The following is a 21,828-nucleotide window of genomic DNA, read 5'->3' as shown; positions in this document are numbered from 1 at the left end:
TCCAGTGATGTGCACAAACAGATCATTTTTTAAAAATTCATTAAATGCCACTTTTTGCATTAGTGGAAGCACAGAGCAGTCTGCCAGCTGGTTTGTGCACTTTAAGTTTGAAGAAAATGAGGCCATCTATAAAAAATACACAATATAGATTAATGGCGTATAATACAATGTTTCAACATTGTAATGTTTACCACTAAATCTCAATGTTCACTGTCAACTGATGCAGCTCTCGATAGGAACAGTTTTGATGAGAATATTCCCGACAGGCCCCGGTGCACACATTATCGAGCAAACAAAACAATGCCGGTAATTACAGGTACTCACGTCTTGCGGGGAGATCGAAGCCACAGGTGATCTTGGCTTTGCCCGTTTCACAGCCGTTTAGCGAGTGACACTCATCGTAGAGGCAGGACCCAGCCGCTTTGTGTATGCAACCGTCAACTGAAAGACACACAGACACACAAAGGGAGGTGAGGCCTACCTGAGGAGAAACATGCAAACCCCTCAACAGCAGCTGGGATAATTAGCAGTTTGTGCTCCATCGGGCGAAAAAGAAACAACAAAGTACTGGGTATAAATGATCTTCGTGACTTTGACTTGACTTGCTGAATCTCTACACTTTCCAATAATCGGCTTTATAGTGAAGAATGTTCTTTGTAGGGACGCTGGGTCTGCTAGAGTGTGTTGTGCCTGTTGCTGGTAAATATTGACAAGTTTAGGAATGAAATTAGCTGGGCTCGGATCTAATAACGCCTCCACACACAGTGAAAATGAGACTGTTCTTCCTGTAATCCCTCTCCTCTGTCAACAGCAATGCACAGGCAGATCATTAACTGCATTGTCTTCCCTGTGATGGGAATTTGCCCTGTTCTCGGCCATGAGCCTCTCATGATGTGGATCTGTGTTCTGATTCTGTCGAGCTCCCTGTTGATGTGTGTGTCCTGGTTCTACAGAGACCCCCCCCCACTAAGGTTTTAATTTTACCGGGTTAAGGCCACGATACACTTGATTGATGGCACGTCTTACACAAGAAGGCAGAGAGATAGAAATCCACATTATCCGTCTCTGAAAGCCTGACATCCCTCCAAGAGCATGTTATCAATCACAGTGAAACATCATAAAATCCTCCTCAAGTTGTCCTGTAAAAATCCTCACAAGCCATTAGAGGATAACAGAGCCAGGAGGAGGAACAGTAGCAGTTGGACAAACAGACAAGCCTTTTCTTTGCTTTCTCTCCACTAAAACTGGACCAAAAGAGCCTCTCAGACTAACTTTATCTATCAAAGCAAAAAAACGGCGAAGCGTTTAGAGATAGCCTGCAGGATAACCAATGTTTACACAGCCGTCTGATAGTCTGATAATAGACCAAATGTGGCTCTAATCACCATCTTCATCTGGAATGTAATAATTATTCACATATAGCAGCGGGGGTGGGAGGGTGTAGATTAGCTACACACTATCTTCAAAAATGTATTTTGCTTCACATCGTCAACGCAGACAAAAGGTCTTTTGATGAGGGATGGTCCTTTTTCTGTGCTCCTTTCAATTTCTCAGAGATGAGTCAACGACAACAGCTGGGCGGAAGATTTTCCAGCTCTATCAATCATCTTTAATGGACTGAGGGACAGGCAGCTGACAGAGACGAATCCTGATGGCTTTTCAAAAAAGTAACACGAGTCTGACAGTGATGTGGATATGAGGAGGGATCGCTGTAGTGACAATGAAAGCTACTTAACACGGCATAGAACGGATGTATTGCTGGCTGGAGGCTTGGCTTTTTTCTCCTTTTTTTTGACAATATCCACTGTGCAAACAAGATTGGCCATTATCATCAGCCACGCTTATTAGCATCACAATTGCTTCTTAACACCTCTCAAAGATGCATTTCTGAATGCAAAAGGCTGAACAGGAACCTCAAGAGCACTTGGATTTTTGTTTTGGGTCCATCTGGATAAACATGATATAAATGTTGTTTCCCCTTTTGAGGGTGTAAAAAAATGGGATATATGGCACAACCGAACCATATGTGGCTCCTGTTCTTAATCTGTGTGGCTTAAAAAAAACAAAAAAAAACAGCTTCTAAAAGTCAGAAAGATATTCATTTCAGTAAATCGGATGGAGGATCACATTCAAAATCAGATAACCACTGTAATTTATAATCATTATATTACTATATGCATTCTTAGATGAGCAATATCAAATGCTTTAATAGATTTGTCCTGTTTTGTTTTGATCCCCCCCCCCCTCCCCAACGCTTTGTACTGTTACATATTCAAATGAAATGTGAACACCAAAGATTGACAGGACTTTTACAAGACAGGTGAAAATGAGAAAATGAAACCATCTTAAAGTGCTAATTGCTCTGAGATCTTCAGCATTTTTATTGGATGACAGGTGAGTCATTTGCTTGTGAAATATGCCAACTGGAGCCAATGTTTTAAAAAAAGCTGAAAACGTGCCAGGCTGGTACACTAATGGTAAAATACGAGCCTATTTTAAGTACCTTGTATGTACAATGTAAAACCAATTAGCAGTTAGGAATAAAAAAAAGACTGTGTTATAACCCGGTATCTTGCAGGAGCGAGAGTTTGAGAGCAGAAATATATCCTGGGTGCCCTCGAACAGGTGCAAAGTAAGCTATGATCTTTTTATGGTTGTGTAAAGCCAGCCAGGTAAGGAAAATGTAATACTGCCCTCCCTCCAGTTCACAGTGTTCCCGCAGGAGTCCATCCTGCACAGACGCTTCCTCTCATCACTACTAAGCATGGCTGATCTCTTACCTATAAGCACCTTGTGAGCAACACCCCCCCCCCCAAAAAAAAACAAAAAAAAAAAAACAACCCAACAACAACATATGGGGTTCTGGGTTTCATCTCGGCAGCTGAGGAATGAAATTGTAGATAATAGTTTCAGCTTCCATTTCACTACTCCTTGTGTTCATGGTTGCATAAGCTACTTTTTTCCGATGCTGCTGAGTGTGTCATCGTGGACACACGCCTGCGAGCTCCTAAAAGCTTGGAAATTTGTTCACCGTGCTTGGAAATGGAGAAGATGCTGAACATACCTGGCTGGCTGCCAGACTCCTGAATGGTAAAGCTACAGATTTAATTTACCTGCTTTACTTAGACCTCTTCTCAGAAAGGGTGGACTACAGCGTGTGCCTTGTGAGTAATGTGTGTGGTTATTTCATTGCAACTCGGGATGAGCTGCACTGAGGTGTAAAGATGCGCAAAAACAAAAAGAGGCTTTCTGATGGATTATGGAGTCTCAGATTGGACCACATGGCGAATTGTGCGGCAAACAAAACATGATGATGGACCACGTCTCTCCGTGTCCATTATTTAGACAACTAAGAGCAGATCTGAGCTCCCATAAGTGGAGATATGACCCACATGCAATTTGGCCATCAATTTATTTTCTCATTTAAGTGGGATCTGAGCATTATCCCCAGTGGATTTGTACAATATGGATGCCTGCAACAGTACAAAGGCAGCTTCAGTTTCTCATTAACTGAGAATGGAATTTACTTTCACTTGAGAAATGAGGACAAGTAAGTTCCTTCTAGTGTTGGCATCGACATCCACAAATAACTTATTTTCATACATTTTGTGTCATAGCCATCAGACTTTTTTTCTCTTTCTTTTTTTTTCCTGAAGAATATCAAAGAGTTTCGTATTGTAGCAGCATGGTCTAAACTCAACTAAATGCCATGTATCTAATGAAGTCATCATTTATAACCCCATGTGTTGGAGAAGTCTCAAAAGGACTTCTGAACGCAATTAGTCCTGTGTTCCTATTTCATCATATCTAGTTGCAGTAATCGCGTGAGAGAGAGACTGAGCGAGACAGAGAGAGAGAGAAATCCCATCATCCTGATGGTGCACCTGCATCACAGTACTTAAAGGCGATCAAAGCGACCTTTCTCTCCGCCTCTCTCATCCAAGCTTTCAGGATGAACTCGCATGTCAAGCAGAAGCCCCTCTGTGAAACGTGTGCTGTGCGAGGCGACGCACGATCGGTGGCGCACGGTACAGTGTCTGTTTCACAAGGCCTATTAGGACTTCCTTATAGAACACAATTGATTTACCATGGCTTAATATTCAGGTGACAGCATCTGCTTCTGTCAAGCCCACTCGTGGGCTTCCTTAGCCTCTGCTGAAAAATACAATGGTTAATACCTCATCTATCTCTCCGTGCAGCCTGCTGCTGCTTTAGGCCCGGCCTATGTGGGACAAAACATGTATTCATCTTCTCCGAGTGCCTTGCTCACAGAAAGCTTCCCAGAGCAGCCACTCCAGCAAGTCCACACAGCTAATGAAGATAACTTTGAGCGGTGGCTGGACGGCATTCCTCTGAACTCATAATGGGAACAAGGAGAGAGCAAGAGACAGAGGGGGAGACGTATCGAGAGAGACAAAGGAGACGAGTGTGTGCGCGTACGAGTGTGTGTGTCAGTCTAGAGCAGTTTGAATTAGTTACTCAGCTGTAACCTTGGCTCCTGCCATTGTTGAAGACACCTCTGCCTCGTCCTCTCAAGGCTCCGTTCCCACATGCATTAAGGGACTCAGCAAAGCTCTGCTTACTCTCCCCGGGCTTCTCCAAGGCAGCCCGAAAACCAAGGGCTTTCAATCGCTCCCTCAGACACAATGAATACCTGCTCTGCTCTCATTACAATACCCTGCTTTTCAGAAATAGTGTCAGCAGCAATTTTCTCTCCTAATTATTTCCCACTCCTCTGAGGGTTGGGTTCAGGACTGGAGCCAGAGGAGGCAGTGCAGGGTGGGCAACGAGGGAGGGGGCATGAGCTGGATTCCACCTGAACAGGATATAGAGAAGTCTGGATATCAGTCCATAATCTAACCAAGGGGAATGGTTGTTTATTTTGAAGGAGGCATAATCTGGGCCGTATGGTTGCGCAGTGCTTAGCGCATGTGAGGTTAATTGGTGACCCAAAATTGTCCATAGGTGTGAATGTTAGTGTGTCTGGTTGTCCGTCTGTTTCCCCTGTGATGAACTGGCGACCTGTCCAGGGAGGATCCCGCCCTCGCCCATAGTAAGCTGGGATTGGCTTCAGAGCCCCTCGACCTTTCACAGGATTAAAAGTGGTATAGAAGATGGATGGATGGACAGATGGATGGATAGACATAATCTCCGACCTATGCAATCATGTTTGCAACAGCAACTCAAGAGTCAAAACTTTTATCAATACTCTCTCTCACTGACAGCTGCCGTTTCCACATGAAGCCAAACATTTCTCAAACTATCGAGCCATATATTGCCTCTCACCTATTTTTTTTGTGGTATCCATGGCAACAACACATTCCCTCTCTGCTCGCAGTACTTTTTAGAGCTGTACACTGATCAAAGCCCCTCTGCAATTCCACCTCTGTGATTTACGACACCATTTTCTACTCAACTAATTTTACTGAAGGAGATAATGACATGGATTAGTTGCTAATCAAGTGCCAATCAGAGATCTGGCTGAACTAAATGTCAGGTGGAATATGTTCAAGCCATTGTAGTTACTCCCTTGTGATACTGGATTATATGTCCTAATCACAGCAATTTTGGATGCAACAGGAGCCTGAGCTCACTCTCCACTATAACCAAGTTCCCAGGAAAGGGATAATAATCTCCATTTTACCCATAATTCCCAGGTAAACAGGGGATTTGGGCTAATAGTGTACCAGGCAGATAGTCACAGATGTTACTCTCCAAAGTGATATAAAATACCTCAGGCTTAGTTGACTTGCAATTCCCTGTGCACTGCAATGTAAGCAGGAACCGGGATGAATGACACAACAATCACAGGTTCCTGCAGGGCAGTGGAAACCCCCCTGTTATTATTGTTATCGTTAGGCCCAAACTGAAGTATAATTCAGTAAAGATCGGAAGCATTCTCTGCGAAAGAGCTTAAAGAAAATAGCAGGTTACATTTTCAGCATCGTTATAATGAACACGGGTCACATCGATAACAGAGCCTAATTTGGGTTTTTGGTTTAAATGAACATAAAGCAGTTGAAGAAGAGTCGTCCACTGAGGTACCCTTAAGCAAGTGGAGCTACTTAGTGATTCCGCATACTGACTGTACTCCACACATCCCCGTGGTGAATGTGCATAACATAGAGAGAGGCTGGCAGGAAGAAGGACCTCATTAAAGCAGTAATGTTTGTTTCTCAAATTATTGATTGAGATGAGAAAAGAACACAACTATTTGATGTCTTAAAAAGCAAACTTCCACTGTGCTGTAATTAATGTGGCAACCTTCACAAGCAAAGGTTAAAATCTACATGAAGACAAAACACTTAAGCTTCCTGTGAGGATCAATATGTGTCTATTCGGTTAATTCTGTCATAACATGCCCCCTTTATTCCCTCACATAATAAGATGCACTGCAGTTGATAAAAATCACAGCTTCTGACAATCTCCACTACACTTTTCCACCTTCTGCTTCCACAGTTTTCTTTCTTGGATCGTCCCCCAGTCAGGATTAATTTGCACTATAGCAAAGATACACATTTGTCTTAGAATAGCTCATAATACTGTCATTTTTGAGAGAATATGTGCTATTCAGGGAAATAATGGACCGCGACGCTACTAAGAGTTTACTCTTGGAGGAGGTGGACACATCAGGAGAGTGGATGATCTTCACGCCGTTGTTACAGAGCCGTTAAGGGAATGCCAGGTTAGGTTTCCACAGCTCATGTGACACTGTTGTTCGAAATCTGGCGTCTGACAGCTGCGGACACCTCGGTGCCAAACCCCAGCCGTGCTGAACTCTCTGGGATAACAGTGACAGACTCAGTCTACACATTTAAAGATGTTGTTTTAACGGCCCGTCTGAAGTAGCGGAGTCAGTCAGTCCCTGACATGCTAAAACACAACCACCTGCGTTGGTTTTACATGACGGGAGTGTTGGTTATTTTTCTTAAACCCGAAAAGCATTGACAAGATGAATATCAGTGAACAGAGCATCCTGTAAGACCTTTAGTCACCAAAATCCAACCCTTTAATGACTAAGAGCTGGATTTATTTCAATTTTATGGCCACAGTAACTGCCAAAGAAATGCAGTGCCAAATTAAGTTCTCCATTAAGTACTAGTTGTAAAATTCCTTTTACTTACAATATCTGGCGTTTTTTTTAATTTTGCTTTATTACTGGTGTGTGTGTGCGTGTGTGTGTGTGTGTGTGTGTGTGTGTGTGGGGGGGGGGGGGGGGTGAAAGCATTAAAATAGTTCAAAACTTAAATAAAGTGAAAAGTGAAATATGTAACAGGAAATGTATATTTAAGTCTTCATAATTAGTTTTCATTGTATGCACTGAGAGCTCTTTATACTGTGTGTGTTCCTGCTAGAAGTTATCAATAATTAAAGAAAAAGAAAAAATAGGAGCCAACATGTTTCCTTTGTGAACTATCCACAGCTAATCAGGTGAGCCTACCTCACGCTATGTCAAAGGTGGCCCACATCATGGCGGTACTTGTGGAGCTCAACATTTTTTCAGGTGGTAAACAATGCAAAGGGTTTGACAACTATTGTTCAAGGATTTATGGTTATAAGAGGTATGGATGCCAAATCTTGTCAGTGGCAACGGTATAGGAACGGGATTGTCTATCTACTGACACAATAATAAGTATCACTTTAAACTCCGCCGACATCCCGGTAGCAAACTGTAGTAAGTCAATAAGACACGGAGTATCAGCAAACGATTATTCAAATCAGTTGTGACAAGCACCCCTGTCTGGTTTCCAGGTCTCCATTGTAGTTTGCATGCCTGAGTTGTAATGATTTGTATTTCCTCAGAGCATAGGTAAACTGTACACACCCAAAAGGAAATGCAAACACAATGCCTGTAACTAAGCTGGCATTGGCGGGGGCTCGTGAAACGACTGGCTCAATATCTGCAGGTGAAGAGGTGACCAGCGAAAAGGTGGCAACGTGTAATCAAGAGACCATCTTCCAAAATAGCATTTGTGTCATCGACTCACAACCGCATATACTATCCAGCTGATCCCACAGTGTTTTCCATTATTCTGTCTCAGTCGCAAAGCATTCTTTCACAACTTGGTTTGAGGTGCACTAATAATCACGGATGAACACAGACCTTTTTACAACTTCCTGCCTCAATATCACACACATTTTTCATCTTTGACTCATCTTCCACTCTCTTATTATAAAGTAGGAATCCATCGGAGTGACTATTATCGCCTCGTCGCCTAGGTTAGATTACCTTTGGCACCTTGGCTTTACCTTTACAGCTACATGGAGCGAGTGAGGCTCTACACAGAATGATGTGAAACAGTCAGTGTATTGTGTGAGTATGCGTGCATGCACACATGACACTTGCAGAGTAACAATCTATGTTACATTATTGTTGTTAAAATGAAAAGAAGAAAGAAATCATTCATAGTAGGCCACGACTGTTTTGAAGGTTAATCTTTACACTAAAACAATTTTATATGGTTCCTTGGGAAATCAAGGTGAATCTGAATAGCATAAAATGTGATTCATTTGCTTTTACCTCACTGTAGGTGACCAAATAAGAGGTACAATGAGGGTTTACCAGGGCCATAAAGTTATGTTAAAAAGTAGTTAACGTGTTCTATATCATCAGGCAGCATTGTCTATCAGTAACCCCCCCCTCATCTCAGTGGGTCTGAGAGCAAATCAGTTACCAGAGAAAATAGAGTAAAAACAGCTTTTCTCCCTCATCCCACTGCTGAAAGTAAAGGGCTCCCTTTGGAATAGATGAAGAGTCAAACCCAGATGTGAATTATTGATTAGAAGCATGAGATTCTAGCCTAACTTTAATGGAGGCCTACCACATCACTGAGTCGTACATGTTTTTTTTGGGGAGGGGATATATTGAAAACTGTACCAGTTCCACACTGATACAACCAGTTTTTCTGTGACCAAAGAACTATCTGGGATCAATAGAACACACACATTTTCCTCCATACATAATTAAATGTCACCTCCTGAAGAAATTGGTCTCTTTGAGAAGTTCGGCTAATAAGGGACACACTGATGTTGAGAAAACATTGGTGGAAAACACAGCCTCCTGAGCCGACCCGGGCCAATTTCATCATAAATTACTTTCCTGCACAAAGTTCATCTTTTGAGTCCCCCAAGAGACCCCGCTGCAGGATGGTAAAGGATGGCTTTTCTAAGAACAACCTGGCTAGAGGTGAGAGTTGGAACAGATGCACTTTGTTCAATGGATCCGGTGCTGTGAAAAGCTACAACAGTCGACAGTACGAGACAAATGTGTGTAATTATTAAGCAATCTGAATAGCCAGCTTTAATGCTAGCGTGGAGTGAAAACAAGCATGGCTGATGCTCCGGTATCCCGGATCTCCAGGCCAAACTCTCTGGCAAGTCCATAATTACAGAAACAAAGAAAGATGGAGCCTCTCAATGAAGGACTAGCGCTTTGAATTAAAATGCATGAACAGCTGTTGCTATTATGCATGGTTCTTTGCAGGTGCCTCTTCAGCAAAGTCATGTACAATACATTAGCACTCGTAAAGCAGCAGCAGAGGTAAGTTATGAGGTGAAAACAAAAAGTTTTGTGTTTTTTGATCATTACTCTGGCTGTATATTTCCCTGTGAAAGCGCAGGTTATGGATGTCTGTTCCCCACCATTAGCGCAGCCAATAAAAGGCAAAGGCAACGCTACAGAGAACATAATTGTTTATAATATAAGCTGGAGTTCAAGTTAATTTCTGCTTCCAGTGTTTTTCAGTCTTGACTTGCTAATGGAGAAAATGTTTAGAGGTGTCCAACACAAATAACACCCTAAACCTTAAACCAGGCACTGGTTGATCTCATGTCACTCGTCAGAAACAGATGACATGAGATCTTCCACAGATCTAATCATGTTATGTACATCTCCAATAGGGGAGGAAAAGGAAAAAATGTTTTATACATCTATTATCCATGGGGGGTTGGGGTTGCACAGTCCTACAGTGGTCAGTATTCTTGACACCTATCAAGCATTTTCCTGGTTTGCCTTCAAATTCTGTGCAGTTTGCATGTTCCCCCCAGTTTTCGCCCACAGTCTAAAAACATGTGTCGAGGTTTAAGAGAGACTTTAAAGATCTGAACCAACGTGCATGCATTCCCCATGATGCACTGGTTATGTCCTGGGTCTACCAATTAGCCTCCAAGCTCTGCTTGACCAGCAATAAGAGTATCACTGGGAAATCTAATAAAAATTATTGTAATAATTGGCTTTATAAAATCATTGGCCATTGATACGTTATTGGTTGGGCCTCGCACCTTGACTGGAAAAGCTAACAATTGTTACCTTGCAAAATTGGTGTTTCACATTGGAAAAAAAAGATGGTTAATGACAAAAAGTATTATCTACTGAACCAAAATTAAAAAAAAAAAAAAAAATTGCAATCATGATTTCCTGGAGAATACAGAGAGACTGAGTAAAAGTCACACAGACCAACATTAACTCATACAAATTAATTTAAAAAGTTAAAAAAAAAAAAAAAAACATATTTTTATCAAAAGACAATTCTTATTGAGCAAAACCCAAGTCAGCTTATGTCTCGGTTCACAGTAGTAGTTCTCATTTTTCTCATGTGGCCCTCTGGCAAAATTAGTTGTTTTAACTTTGGGTGAAAGGTTACATACCCCCTTGACATATCATCAGTCATCAGATTTTTTTATAGCTTGTAACATTCGTATCATCACCATTTTTTGTTTTATATGTGGTTATTTTTTTATGTCCCTCCAACACTTTTTTTTTATTAGATTTTATTTTTTATTAATTTAGCTTATTAGATTCTTGATACTGTATGTTCACATTGCCTGTGGCGGAAGCAAACATGTCTGGAGTTGCACTGCCTTTCTCAATGACTCTTGGTATGAAAGTATGTTGAAGCAAATAAAAAATATAATAAATGCATTTTTTTTAAAACACGTGTGACAACATCCAGAAAGTTCTAGTACAAAAACACACACCTGTTCTACAAGTAGAAAGTAAATTGGTTACTTTTGATACATTCTTAAATCAATGAGATACCAGCTCAAGAGTTTATTTACAGTCACAAGACAGCAACGTTTGGCTGATGTATTATTCTGTGATAATAGTGAATGCCAGCACTGTCTTAATTAAAGAGTTACATAACTCAGAAATAACAACGGTAAACATTGTTAAGATGTAAGACAGACTACTGCATTAAGAACCAAGCCATGCTGGAAAAGGAGATAATAAGATGTATAAACAAAAATGTAAATAGAACTTTAGAATGCAGAATCCAAGAAAGCGTTTGTCCCTATAATGGCAGCCTGATATACATACATCTGATCTGCATCGGGAAAAAAGTTGGATACAAAATATACAGAAGTTAAAATAAAGTTTGATTATTTATTTCATTTAATTTATTTCGTTATTTTTAAACCGCCAAGATCAATGTGATATCTGCTTGAAAAGAATATACATTAAAAAGTTAAGGTTAAATCTTAGAATCAATGAAATCATACTTAAGCGTGTTTCTTTCCGTTGAAATGATTTCTCCAGATGATTATTCATTTCAATTTGCTGAAAGTGTAAACAAGATGATTAAAAGGAGAAAAATAAAAACCAGGGGAAAACTGCTGGAGTACAAAATAGATCTTTGTCTTTGATGGTTGTCAGTGAAAAGTATCTTAAGGGAAGTGCGGGTTTTTATGATCGTCATTGAATTACACGTCGGCTTCACGCTCTGTAACGTATTAAAGTTTAAAGTGTGATAAGTTCCTAAGCGTTACACAGCAATTATACTGATTGCTTAAAAACAAAAACATAATTATGGAGATTCCTATAACTGTAGTCTATAATTCAGGGCAATCAAAGCACTTGTGGAAAGAGATCCCCTGCGTGCATCGCCGCTACAAAATCATCACCTTTCTGTAGTCTAAGCTAAGCAAACAAAAGTGAAGCAGGCCAGCGGGGCCAAAGCCTGCGATAGCCTGTGTGGATTCCTCTCCTGTGATTTATCTGATGAGGCCCTGACAACTTTCCTGCAGAATCCCAAAGTGTGCTATCTATTAATTGAGCCTGTGTCAGTGCAGGGGAGATTAAGCATCTGCAGCTGCCCACCAAACGTCTTTCCCAGGCCCAGCTGTGGGACACAAATCAAAGATCCACGACGTGGAGACCGAGCGGCACAGGACAAGAGTCCACCTTCATGCAAACTCTAAGCTCAGCAGTAATCTTCGTCCATGATTTACTATATGGTGAATGTATCAAATCACTGTTAACCAGATTTCCAAAACGTTTTGACACTTTGAACGTTTCAGATTTTTTTTCTAACAAGATAGCTGCTATAAAGAGCACGTTAGCTTTGGAATTAAAACAACCCAAGCCGCAGTAGTGAAGATCTCTATACCCCTGGGTCGGCGGTTGGCACACTATTCATCGTCATGACTTATACACACGCCTGTGAGTCGCCTCTTGACTCCATGTCCTTCATAAATGGTCTGACAGTGCGTTTCTCGCCCGGCTCTGTTGTGTAAAAAGCCCAGAGCAGACCTCTGGGTTTGCTCTCAGCTCCCCAGATCCTCAGTTAAGTCCTGTCATATTCACATTGCTCCACTTGTAAAAAGCCCTGTGTGGTCTCAGCGCCTCACTATTGGCCGCGGCCTGGCTCCGTCATGTGAGGTTGCTCGCTGCAGAGCCAAGGATTAACAGAAATGGGGCTTTTATAATTATACCGTCATGATTCCAAGTCTTTCCTGCTGGTCTTTTTAATTAAGTAGATAATTTTCCTCCGGGGAACACCAGTTTGAACATACTTACCGGCTATTTCAAAAGTGGCCTTTTCTTGAAAATATGGCCAAAAACAAAAATCACCTGAGTCAAAAATGTTAGTATGTTGTGGAAACATTGGTAAAACCATATATGCGAGTATCACTGTTGCATATGTTCAAGTCAAAAGTTAATGAGTTAGAGTATGTAAATGAGGCAACTGAAGCAGCACCCCCCCCCCCCCCCCCCACCATCAGTGTCGACCTCAGACATGACGAGAAAAGCTGCCTTATCTCTGAAGGGTGAAGATGAATCTCAGAGGGTAATGGGGTCTTCTGTCACTCAGGCCGTTGTGAGTGACAGTGACAAGTCCAATAATGAGAGGGATGCCTGGTCACCCTTCCGTTCAACCATATCACGAAGGAGCCCTGTCCCCGCTCTCCGGTGGGCAGTCACTCACCCGTGCAGTACAAGTTTTCTCATCCACATAGAAACGCTCAAACGGCGTCCACAGCGACAGCGTTCAGAGGGCTGCTTGTTAACAACTTTGGCCTGCTGCCAATTAATATTAAACCACCACCCCCCACCAGTGCAAAATAAACCCCCGTGTCCAAAGTGCTTTGTAATCCAAGAAGTGCCAACATGGGCATTTGATGCAGAAATAATATAGACCTTTTTTTTCTTCTTCCCCATTTGGAGCATTTTAAAAAGATGAAATCTCCCAAAAAAGAACATTGAATGGTGTGGTCATCTTTCGAGATTTTAAGATTGGATAAGAGTTATTGCTGTTTACATATCAAGGTACAATACACTTTACAGGGGTATTAAAGAAGAAAAAGAAAAAACTCATCATTAAATTTTCAGTATCACACAGCACCAAAGCTGGATAGCAGTTATAAAGGCTGTGATGGAAGCCGCCGACCTTCCACAAATGATATGTGGACTTACAATACAGTGCGCCATGTCACCTCTCAGGATATTAGTTATCAATTCTGACTTTAAATCTCTCAGGTCAGCATATATGTCATCGTAGCAGTGAAGCAGCAGTGATGGATGCGAAAAAGATAGCGTGGTACTCCTTTGTTTTGAAGCTAATCTGATGGTTTTCTCATAGCCGTTAAGCAGGTTATGATTCATTTTCCACATCTCATACAAAGATAGGATATAGTAAATCCATTTATGGCATAATTGCTGAAGCCAATAAAGAAGAGATTAAGATATTATTAAAATCTGATTTTGTTTGTCAGAGCTTACTGTACCTAAAAAAAAAAAAAAAAAAAAAAAAAAAGAGGGTGGTGGAAAAGATATTTTACCTCAGTGCAGATATAAACACTGTTGGCATTTTACGGATTGTGTGGGAAACTGCTCAAGTGTTTGGTGGAAAAGCTGCAAGCTGAAGCCCACAAACAATCTGATCAGTGCAAGCTGACCTCCAAGACTGCCATTGTATTAATTCAATGTGTGACTAGCGGGCCTCATTTGTATCCAAATGCACTGTTTGGACAATCATCAGCTCCTGATCACCTCTGCGCATTACCATCTGATATCTTGCATCTGCTGCTGTGGCAACGTGATCTCCTCCTCAGAGCGGGTTTAGGAATGTTTCACTGAAAATTCAGGCAAACAGGTGGTGAGGAGGAAGAGACAGCATGGACAGATGAGGTGAGAACCAGGACGCTTATGTCGAGTTTGAACTTCATTTCATTGCGAAACATTTGCTACTTATATACCTTATATACTGTCTAAAATAAAAGATCATGTCCAGGCACTCGGAGAAAATAGTTGAATTTTTGCTTGCTGCATGGTATCTATATGGTTGAGACATATAGAATCACAAACTGGATCAAACCTATCAACTGGATCAGAAACTGCCATCCATCTCAATTTCTGAAGTCTACATTTGTAGTTGTGGTCAGGTAGAGATGTTGTCATTCCACGTTGGACCCGTATGTGGCCTGGTCCCCGAGGTTGTGCACTGATGTCTTTGATCATTAAAATACAGTAAAACCAGCAGTGTGTTGTCTCTTAATGTAAATGCAACAAGCCTTTTTCAGTGTACAATGTTGGTATTTAGACGACACAGCCGCTTGGGAGTAGATCTACAGTAAAGAGAGGGAACATCAAATTGAGACCTGGGTAAAAACATATCAATCTTGAAATATGAATGCAGCCCACATGTTTGGCTGGGTTCTTTCCCTGCGGGGATTTTAGAGCAAAGGTGTAACATTTACCAACACATTTTCATCAATTCGTTTTGCTGATGGTTCTGGTTAGACATTGGTTGAATCCAGTATTTTTTTATTGTATTGTCAGGAAACAACAATCTGCAGGAAGAAAATAAGCATGACATGGCGTCGAATGACAAAACACATGATTCCTGAATGGACTCCGATTCAGACGCACTATTACCACACAACACATGCTGTCTCAGTTTCTTTCAGATTGAAATCCAGACGTCACTGATGGCAGATGAATATTTAATTAGTCCTTAAAGCAAAATAACAGCAGTTTGCAGGAAAACATTGTGGTTAGTTGATATTATGTAGTCGAAATTACAGCCTGTGAAAACCAAAGTAGGCGCTAAGAAAATGAACCTCAATTTTACACAGTCAGGCCTAAATACTTTCTCTTTTTGTAACTGGCAACAATTTCCTCTGTTTATACACCAGCATTCGGAATGTGTACAGTGTATCCTTTAAAATCAAAATGAATAGAAGATATAAAAAGTATCTCATTATAAAAAAAATAAAATAAAAAAAAACAAGCAAAACTAGAGTGCTTGCAAGCCAGTGAAACACTAAGGAAGCACAGGAAGAATAAATAAGCCGGCAATGCTATCAAAAAACCCTGTTAAAAATTTTGATATGCACAGACACCAGCAACAGAGTTTCAGTGTCTCAGAAGAAAAACCTCTGCAGCTGTTGGTGCTATACATGCTGTTTTCCAGCTTTGCCGAGTGAAGACGTGTTCCTACATGAAGGTGCTTATAATCCTATCCTGTTATTTAGGAACATTTATGCAACTGAACATACGACCAGCAAAATGAACTTTGGCACACAGATGCTCAGCAAAGATTAATGTAATCATGTGTTTTCTTACTCCTCTACTTTTTACTGTCTATCCATTTGTGTATTCTCAAACATAAACCCTGCATTTGTTTTACGAGGCTCAAGAAAACCCCATCTTTGCTTGCTGTCATTTTTACAGCTTGTTGTAGCAGCAGCAGAAGTGGAAACGGTTGAAGTGGCATATTAAAACAAGCTGTGTTTGCGAGGTCATCGCCAATAATAGCGAAGTCCACCACATAACTTGAATTACAAGGAAATCTCTGGGAGAGTTACAGCACGACAGTTACTGTGGGGACTAAAAGCCACACAGACGACGGCATACATCACCAAGTGGTCAGCAGTCTATTCATCAGTAAGAAGTTCTGACTGATACACTTCAATTGTGGCTGCCTCGGATGCTTATCTGACGGGCAGGTGTACTGGCACGCCCGTATTAATGAAAGAGTGAGAGGCGTACTGGGCCTCTACTCGGGGATTATGCTGGCTTGAAGACAGCGACAGTCTGAAAAGCTCGCCAGGTCCTCTCTCCTCGTCTATCCAATCTGCAATGCAAATCAATCAGCAGTGTGCGGCCGGGGCAGCATCGCTGTAGAGCAGGCTGACTGTCAGCAGTCAGTGTTAAAATCATATCCTTTTTCTTTCTTTTTTTTTTTTTTTTACTTCCTCCCCCACCCCCCATAGTAGACATCCATCTCTGTCAGGTGCTATGGCCATCTCATCGCCGTCACTCTAATTAGACGGGGATCCAGGGAGCAGGCAGCATGATGGAAGACAGCAACACCAATATACCAGCTTATCTCCATCAAAGAGGAGGAAGGTGATTCCAACCAAGCTGCCTTCATAGTGTGCAAGCTTCTTACGACTACAGAAGGCACTAAGTGCCCAGGCAGGATCCGAAATGATGCGTAGTTATCTACAAATAAGTCAGACTATTTACATAGTGTAGTAGACAAGCACAAATTCACTTTTGTGTGTGAAAACAGTTACCTTGCATGTGTTTGCTGAGCTATCTTTTATTTAATGAAGGAGAAGGATTAGACTAAAACATGATTCTATAATTCTGCACACTGAAAAGCCTGTACTCAGTAACCCCACTTGGCAGATGTCACACTTTCACAAGCTTTTTCTAGCAGCTCAGCGCTTCACTCTTGATAGAGGAATTTTCCTTTTCTTTCAGATCACTTTACATCCAGAGATTATTTTTAAACTATTGTGCACACGCAGCATGTTTAAGATCTGCCGGAGATTGTTATGTGATGTTTTGGACAGAGGACTGTGAGGGGTATTGAAACAGCTTTCCTCTCTAGAAAGCGGTGTATTTTGAGGGGTGCAAGTGGGCAATTCATTTTCCTATAGGGCCACATGATAAACCAGGAATAATATGGAGGTTTGAGCTATATGTTGAACTCAGTTCTGCAAAAAAATAAGTAAAATTAAGGTAATTTCAAATACATATGAACTCGGTATCAGATGAGATCACTCCAAATTACAAAGTATATTTTTGAAGTTGCAAGAAAATTGCATGCACACTAATTGGAATTAGATCGACACAATTGGTCATTTCCATTAATTTTGCTGCTTTATTTCTCGTAAGTTCTTGCGATAAATGTGCTCAGTCTCAACTCGGCCCTTTGGTGGCGAGAATGAGACTCCTGCCACCTCGCTTAAGACCATTGATCAGCCCCAAGAATCAATCCAAAAGACTAAAAGATTTTGGAGCTCAATTTAAACCTCATTCATCCACTCACTTGCTCCTCCACGCCCCGGGCTTACAGAGAATTTTTGTTGACAATATGAAAAATGTCTGCAGTTCTCCCAAAATACCATTTCTTAATGGCATTCCAGACGGTGGATATGGGCAGCTGTGTATGCTCTGATGTCTCTTGATGGCAACGCTTCACTTTATAAGCCTCAATTAGCTTCTTTTTCGATCCTCGGTCAGTTTGTTAGAGGAGCTGATGCGAGCAGACAGATGCCACAAGATGTGAAGAGGCAGAAAATTGATGTTTGAAATTGAAGTTCTCGACTTGTCATCAGCTTTCAATTTCTTATGACAATACTTGGCTTCGTTTAAAAATCCACCATAGAATTATCATGTATAAAAGAAGCTTTTGTCTCTTGTTATTGGGTCTACATGTCCCTTCAGGAGTTTTATCTATTTTTGAGTACCGAGGAGAAAATTTTTTTTAACAGTGAAACATTAATCCATTCATCCATCTTCTTTAGTGCTTTATATCAGTGAAGTTCGCTGTGAACTGGGGCTGATTCCAGCTGGTTATGGGCAGAGCAGGGCAGACCCTGGACAGAGAGGCAGTATATCACGGCGCAAATATAGAGACACAGACTATCACACACGCTCATACAAACATACGGGTTATTTCAGAGTCTTTTAGAGTTTCTGGACTATCGCAGGAAACCGCAGGACCAGCGAAAAAGCAGCAAGCACAGGGATTTTGTATTTCTCTTTGTATATAACTCAAGTCCTATCGATATAACATAGACATCAGTAACGGTAAGTTTTTTGATCTGTGAATTTGCCTGATGTTAGGTTGAAGTCCGGACACTATCCAGCTTTCATAATCTCACGTCAATGTTCAGTTAAACTGATGACGGGTTTAACGCAATCATCACAGCATTACATAATGGATCATTACAAATTAAGTACTATATATTAAATACCAAAACATAGCCAAAGTCATTAATGCTCAACTGCTGATATTACCACGACTCAAACTATAAATTAAATACATGTTGTTTATTCACCATGAGGCTTCATATTCAGCATCTCCTTAATCAAACATGTTGTGTATTCCCCCCTCAAATAATACAGCAAAGTTCAATCATCTTCGTTGAACATCCCCATGGTATTTTGAACCTGAGAAGTGGTGTGTGCATCCATTTTTCATGTCAGCAGAGCAAAAGCTGAGCTAGGCATCCTGGATATAGGTTAAATGGTAGTCATCTCTATTTCCAATCACATTGCATTTACTAAAACCAGGCATGAGCCGAGTAATTCATTTCTCTCATATGATTTCTGCTGAAGATTGGCAGAAGGAAATGAAGGAATGGGGGTAAAAACGATGTTCAAATCCAAGGGTGATTCTTGTGTCATTTCACTAAATAGCAGATTTGTCCTGGCCTTGTTGCTATGGCTGCAGCGCAGCAGAGAAAAAAAAGAGGAAGGCAAAGTGCAAACCCGTTCATTGATCACTCGGTTATACTTTCATCATATCTCACAGTTAAGGTGAAATGCACTATTGGATTGGAAGACTTACAACAAGCTAGATTAAAAAAGTTCAATAAAACTGGTGGGATCAAGGGTGAAAGCCTCCACTTCCCATGTGCAGCAGTGTGTGATTCGGTGCAACAAAGTCCACACAAGACGACAACAAAAACCAAAAAATAAAAGAGAGAAAAAAACATTTAGTAACCTATTTATTAAATAACTGTTATATTGGAATATATTTGTGACACGACTGGAGGGCAGGCATAATGAATGGGTTCTCTGAAGTCATTTAGAACAGATAAAAACTAGTTTCGTTTAATTAGATTTTCAAATGGGCGGGAGTGTTGTCCCAGTTCTGAAACAGAACAGTCTTTGTGAAGTTGCATTTAAAAGCTCCAGTGCACGGGCCACTCTAAAATACGTGATAATTGTACATTTTAATGAGCTTGAGAAGTGTGAGACAAAATAATCTGGAACGTAACTGCGTGAAGAAGCGAGATATCCCAGCGTCCTTTTATAAATGTCATGCTGTAACCACGACTGGATAAAAAGTGCTGAAAAAATAAAGATCAGGGAATCGAATAGATTTTTAAGCCTTTTACTTGTGGAAAAACAGAGCTGAGTTTCTCTTATTTTCCTCCATTTTACAGATCACATTTTTGAAAAGATAAGTAGCTGTCTCAGCGTACCTACACTCCCTCATTAAGACAAACTAATATTCAAATGAAAATGCACTGGTTTAAAAACATCACGCACACGCGCACACACACACACACGCACACACACACACACACACTATTTCCAGTTGCTCCACCGTAGAGCAATAACAGTCTTTGCCTCCCCCATAAGCCTGTCAATCGGGTCTAAGATTGAAAATCGCTCAAAAAAAAATTCCCTCTGGAATTAATAAAGTATTCACTCACCAACAGAAGGTATTGCAGACAGAATATTAGATCTCATCACAAACTAAAGGCACAGAAAATAAACTAAGCGTATTCTCATGAATATATACGTCGGTCTGTGTTTTTGTATTTCGATGCTCTCCTGGTTTAGGGAAAATGTCTTTTCTTACATCTTCACGTCAGAGCTGACATTGTATCGACCGTCGGTCAAGATGAGAACACAACCATGTCATTGTGCGACTCTCGGAGGACGCCCATTCGAACTACATGCCAATCAATGAGCACAATTAATGTTTCCAATGAACACCAGGCACTGATTCAGCTGCTGATGCTTTAATTGGATGGAACTAAAAAGGGAGAGAGGATGACCCTTTCAATGACCCTTTTCAATGGAACCGTGCCTGGAGCACAGCCTTATGAATGACCCCGGTGTCAGAGGTTGATCAGGACAACCCTGCTTAACCCCTGGACACATCAGCCCATGAAGCCATTTAGCATCATTTGAAATCATGTGTCAAAGATTGTTCGCATCTGGCAAGCCTTTTTTCATTACGACTGGAAATAGGGAAATAATTAGCTGTGACAAGTAGATTCGTTCTTCCTTCACCAGGCAGACACAAAGACAGACCAAAAGCCTAGCGACCTATGAGGTAAATCATTCTGGTTCACACAAGAAGGCTTCTGTCCCATTTACATTAGTTCAATGAGGATAAGTGAGGATAAGCAAGGATAAGGCATATGTTTGTAAAATCACAATGCAATGAAAGACTGTCATAAAAAAAAAGTTCAGTTGTTAACTTAAGGTCCGTCAAGTCTCGCCACAAAGAGTGTCTGCATTGAATATCCCTATATAAATCCAGGAAAACAAAATCCAAAGATGTGTCAGCCTTAAGTCTGAAGTATTGTTTCATTCCAATGACTCCACTAATGAAGGAGAAGGAAAGTTAAGGCAGTAATCTTCTATGACCCAGCCGACTGCCTTCACGGCCAATACGAGGTCTTTAAGTATCAACCGCCATATATATATATATATATATATAAATATATAATCACATGTAAGTAAGACTGGAATCAGAAAGTTTCAGCTTGACTTAGCAGGTGCTAATGAGATGCTAGAGAGCTTCGGCTCTGTGGTGTGGAAGCATCTCAGACAGTGACTTGACTGAAGCAGGAAAAGACAGCGGGCCGTCCTCTGATGCTGCAGCTGACACGAGCTGACAGTCAGCATCAGACTGCCCCCTCAACTCACTGAAAAAAAAACCCCACACAGCAAGTAAAATGGAAAACACACAATTGGCCAGAGAGACAGCAAAGAGTTTAACAGACAGGCAGACAAAGTCTATCTGTCAAGTGTCAGCTCCATTTCTTTTGTGTTACTTGTTGTAATTCCAAAGTTGTTAATTATTATTCTGAGAAGTGAAATCAATGCCCCGACATGCTGCTTCCTTCCTATGAATTCTTTCAGTAGCACAATATGCCTATGCCACAAGTAATTCTCTGAATGCCATCCGAGGATTTTTTTAATTTAAAGAATTAGATAAAAATAGGTGGCACAGCTTACACTGCACGCCTCTATCGGACATTAAGTATTTTTTTTTAACACCGAGACCTCTACCCTCTTTCCTCTGTTCACTTCTTGCAGATAATTTATTCTGTGTAGTGGTTTCATTATTCCACAGCTCGGAGCGGCACTGACTCATCGTGTCTGTCTGTGTATTTGAGACACGTTGTCATCATGTGGTCATCCACATCAATACTGTTGAGCTGGTCCAGATACAGTACAGAATGCTATCTTTAGATCTGAACATAATGAGGGCAACAATGTAGGCCTGTCAGAGGCTGTTTTGCTCGTGTCGTATGTGAAAACGGGGTATAAATGTTCCAGTG

At 41.0% G+C, this 21,828-nt stretch overlaps 1 protein-coding gene across 3 annotated transcripts in view; it reads right to left on the bottom strand.

The window, feature by feature from the left end:
• Nucleotides 1-21,828, bottom strand: part of macrod2 (mono-ADP ribosylhydrolase 2) — a 419,737-nt gene that overhangs the window by 248,846 nt on the left and 149,063 nt on the right. For all 3 annotated transcript variants that reach the window (XM_080507957.1, XM_080507958.1, XM_080507959.1), the window contains exon 5: nucleotides 325-441. In XM_080507957.1, coding sequence (XP_080364083.1) covers nucleotides 325-441 — 117 coding nt within the window. The remainder of the gene's footprint in view (nucleotides 1-324; nucleotides 442-21,828) is intronic.

Source organism: Blennius ocellaris (assembly GCF_963422515.1).
Source record: "Blennius ocellaris genome assembly, chromosome: 13".
Lineage (NCBI taxonomy): Eukaryota > Metazoa > Chordata > Actinopteri > Blenniiformes > Blenniidae > Blennius > Blennius ocellaris.
The sequence above is the reverse complement of the archived record's forward strand: the minus strand, read 5'-3'. Positions and strand labels throughout refer to the sequence as shown.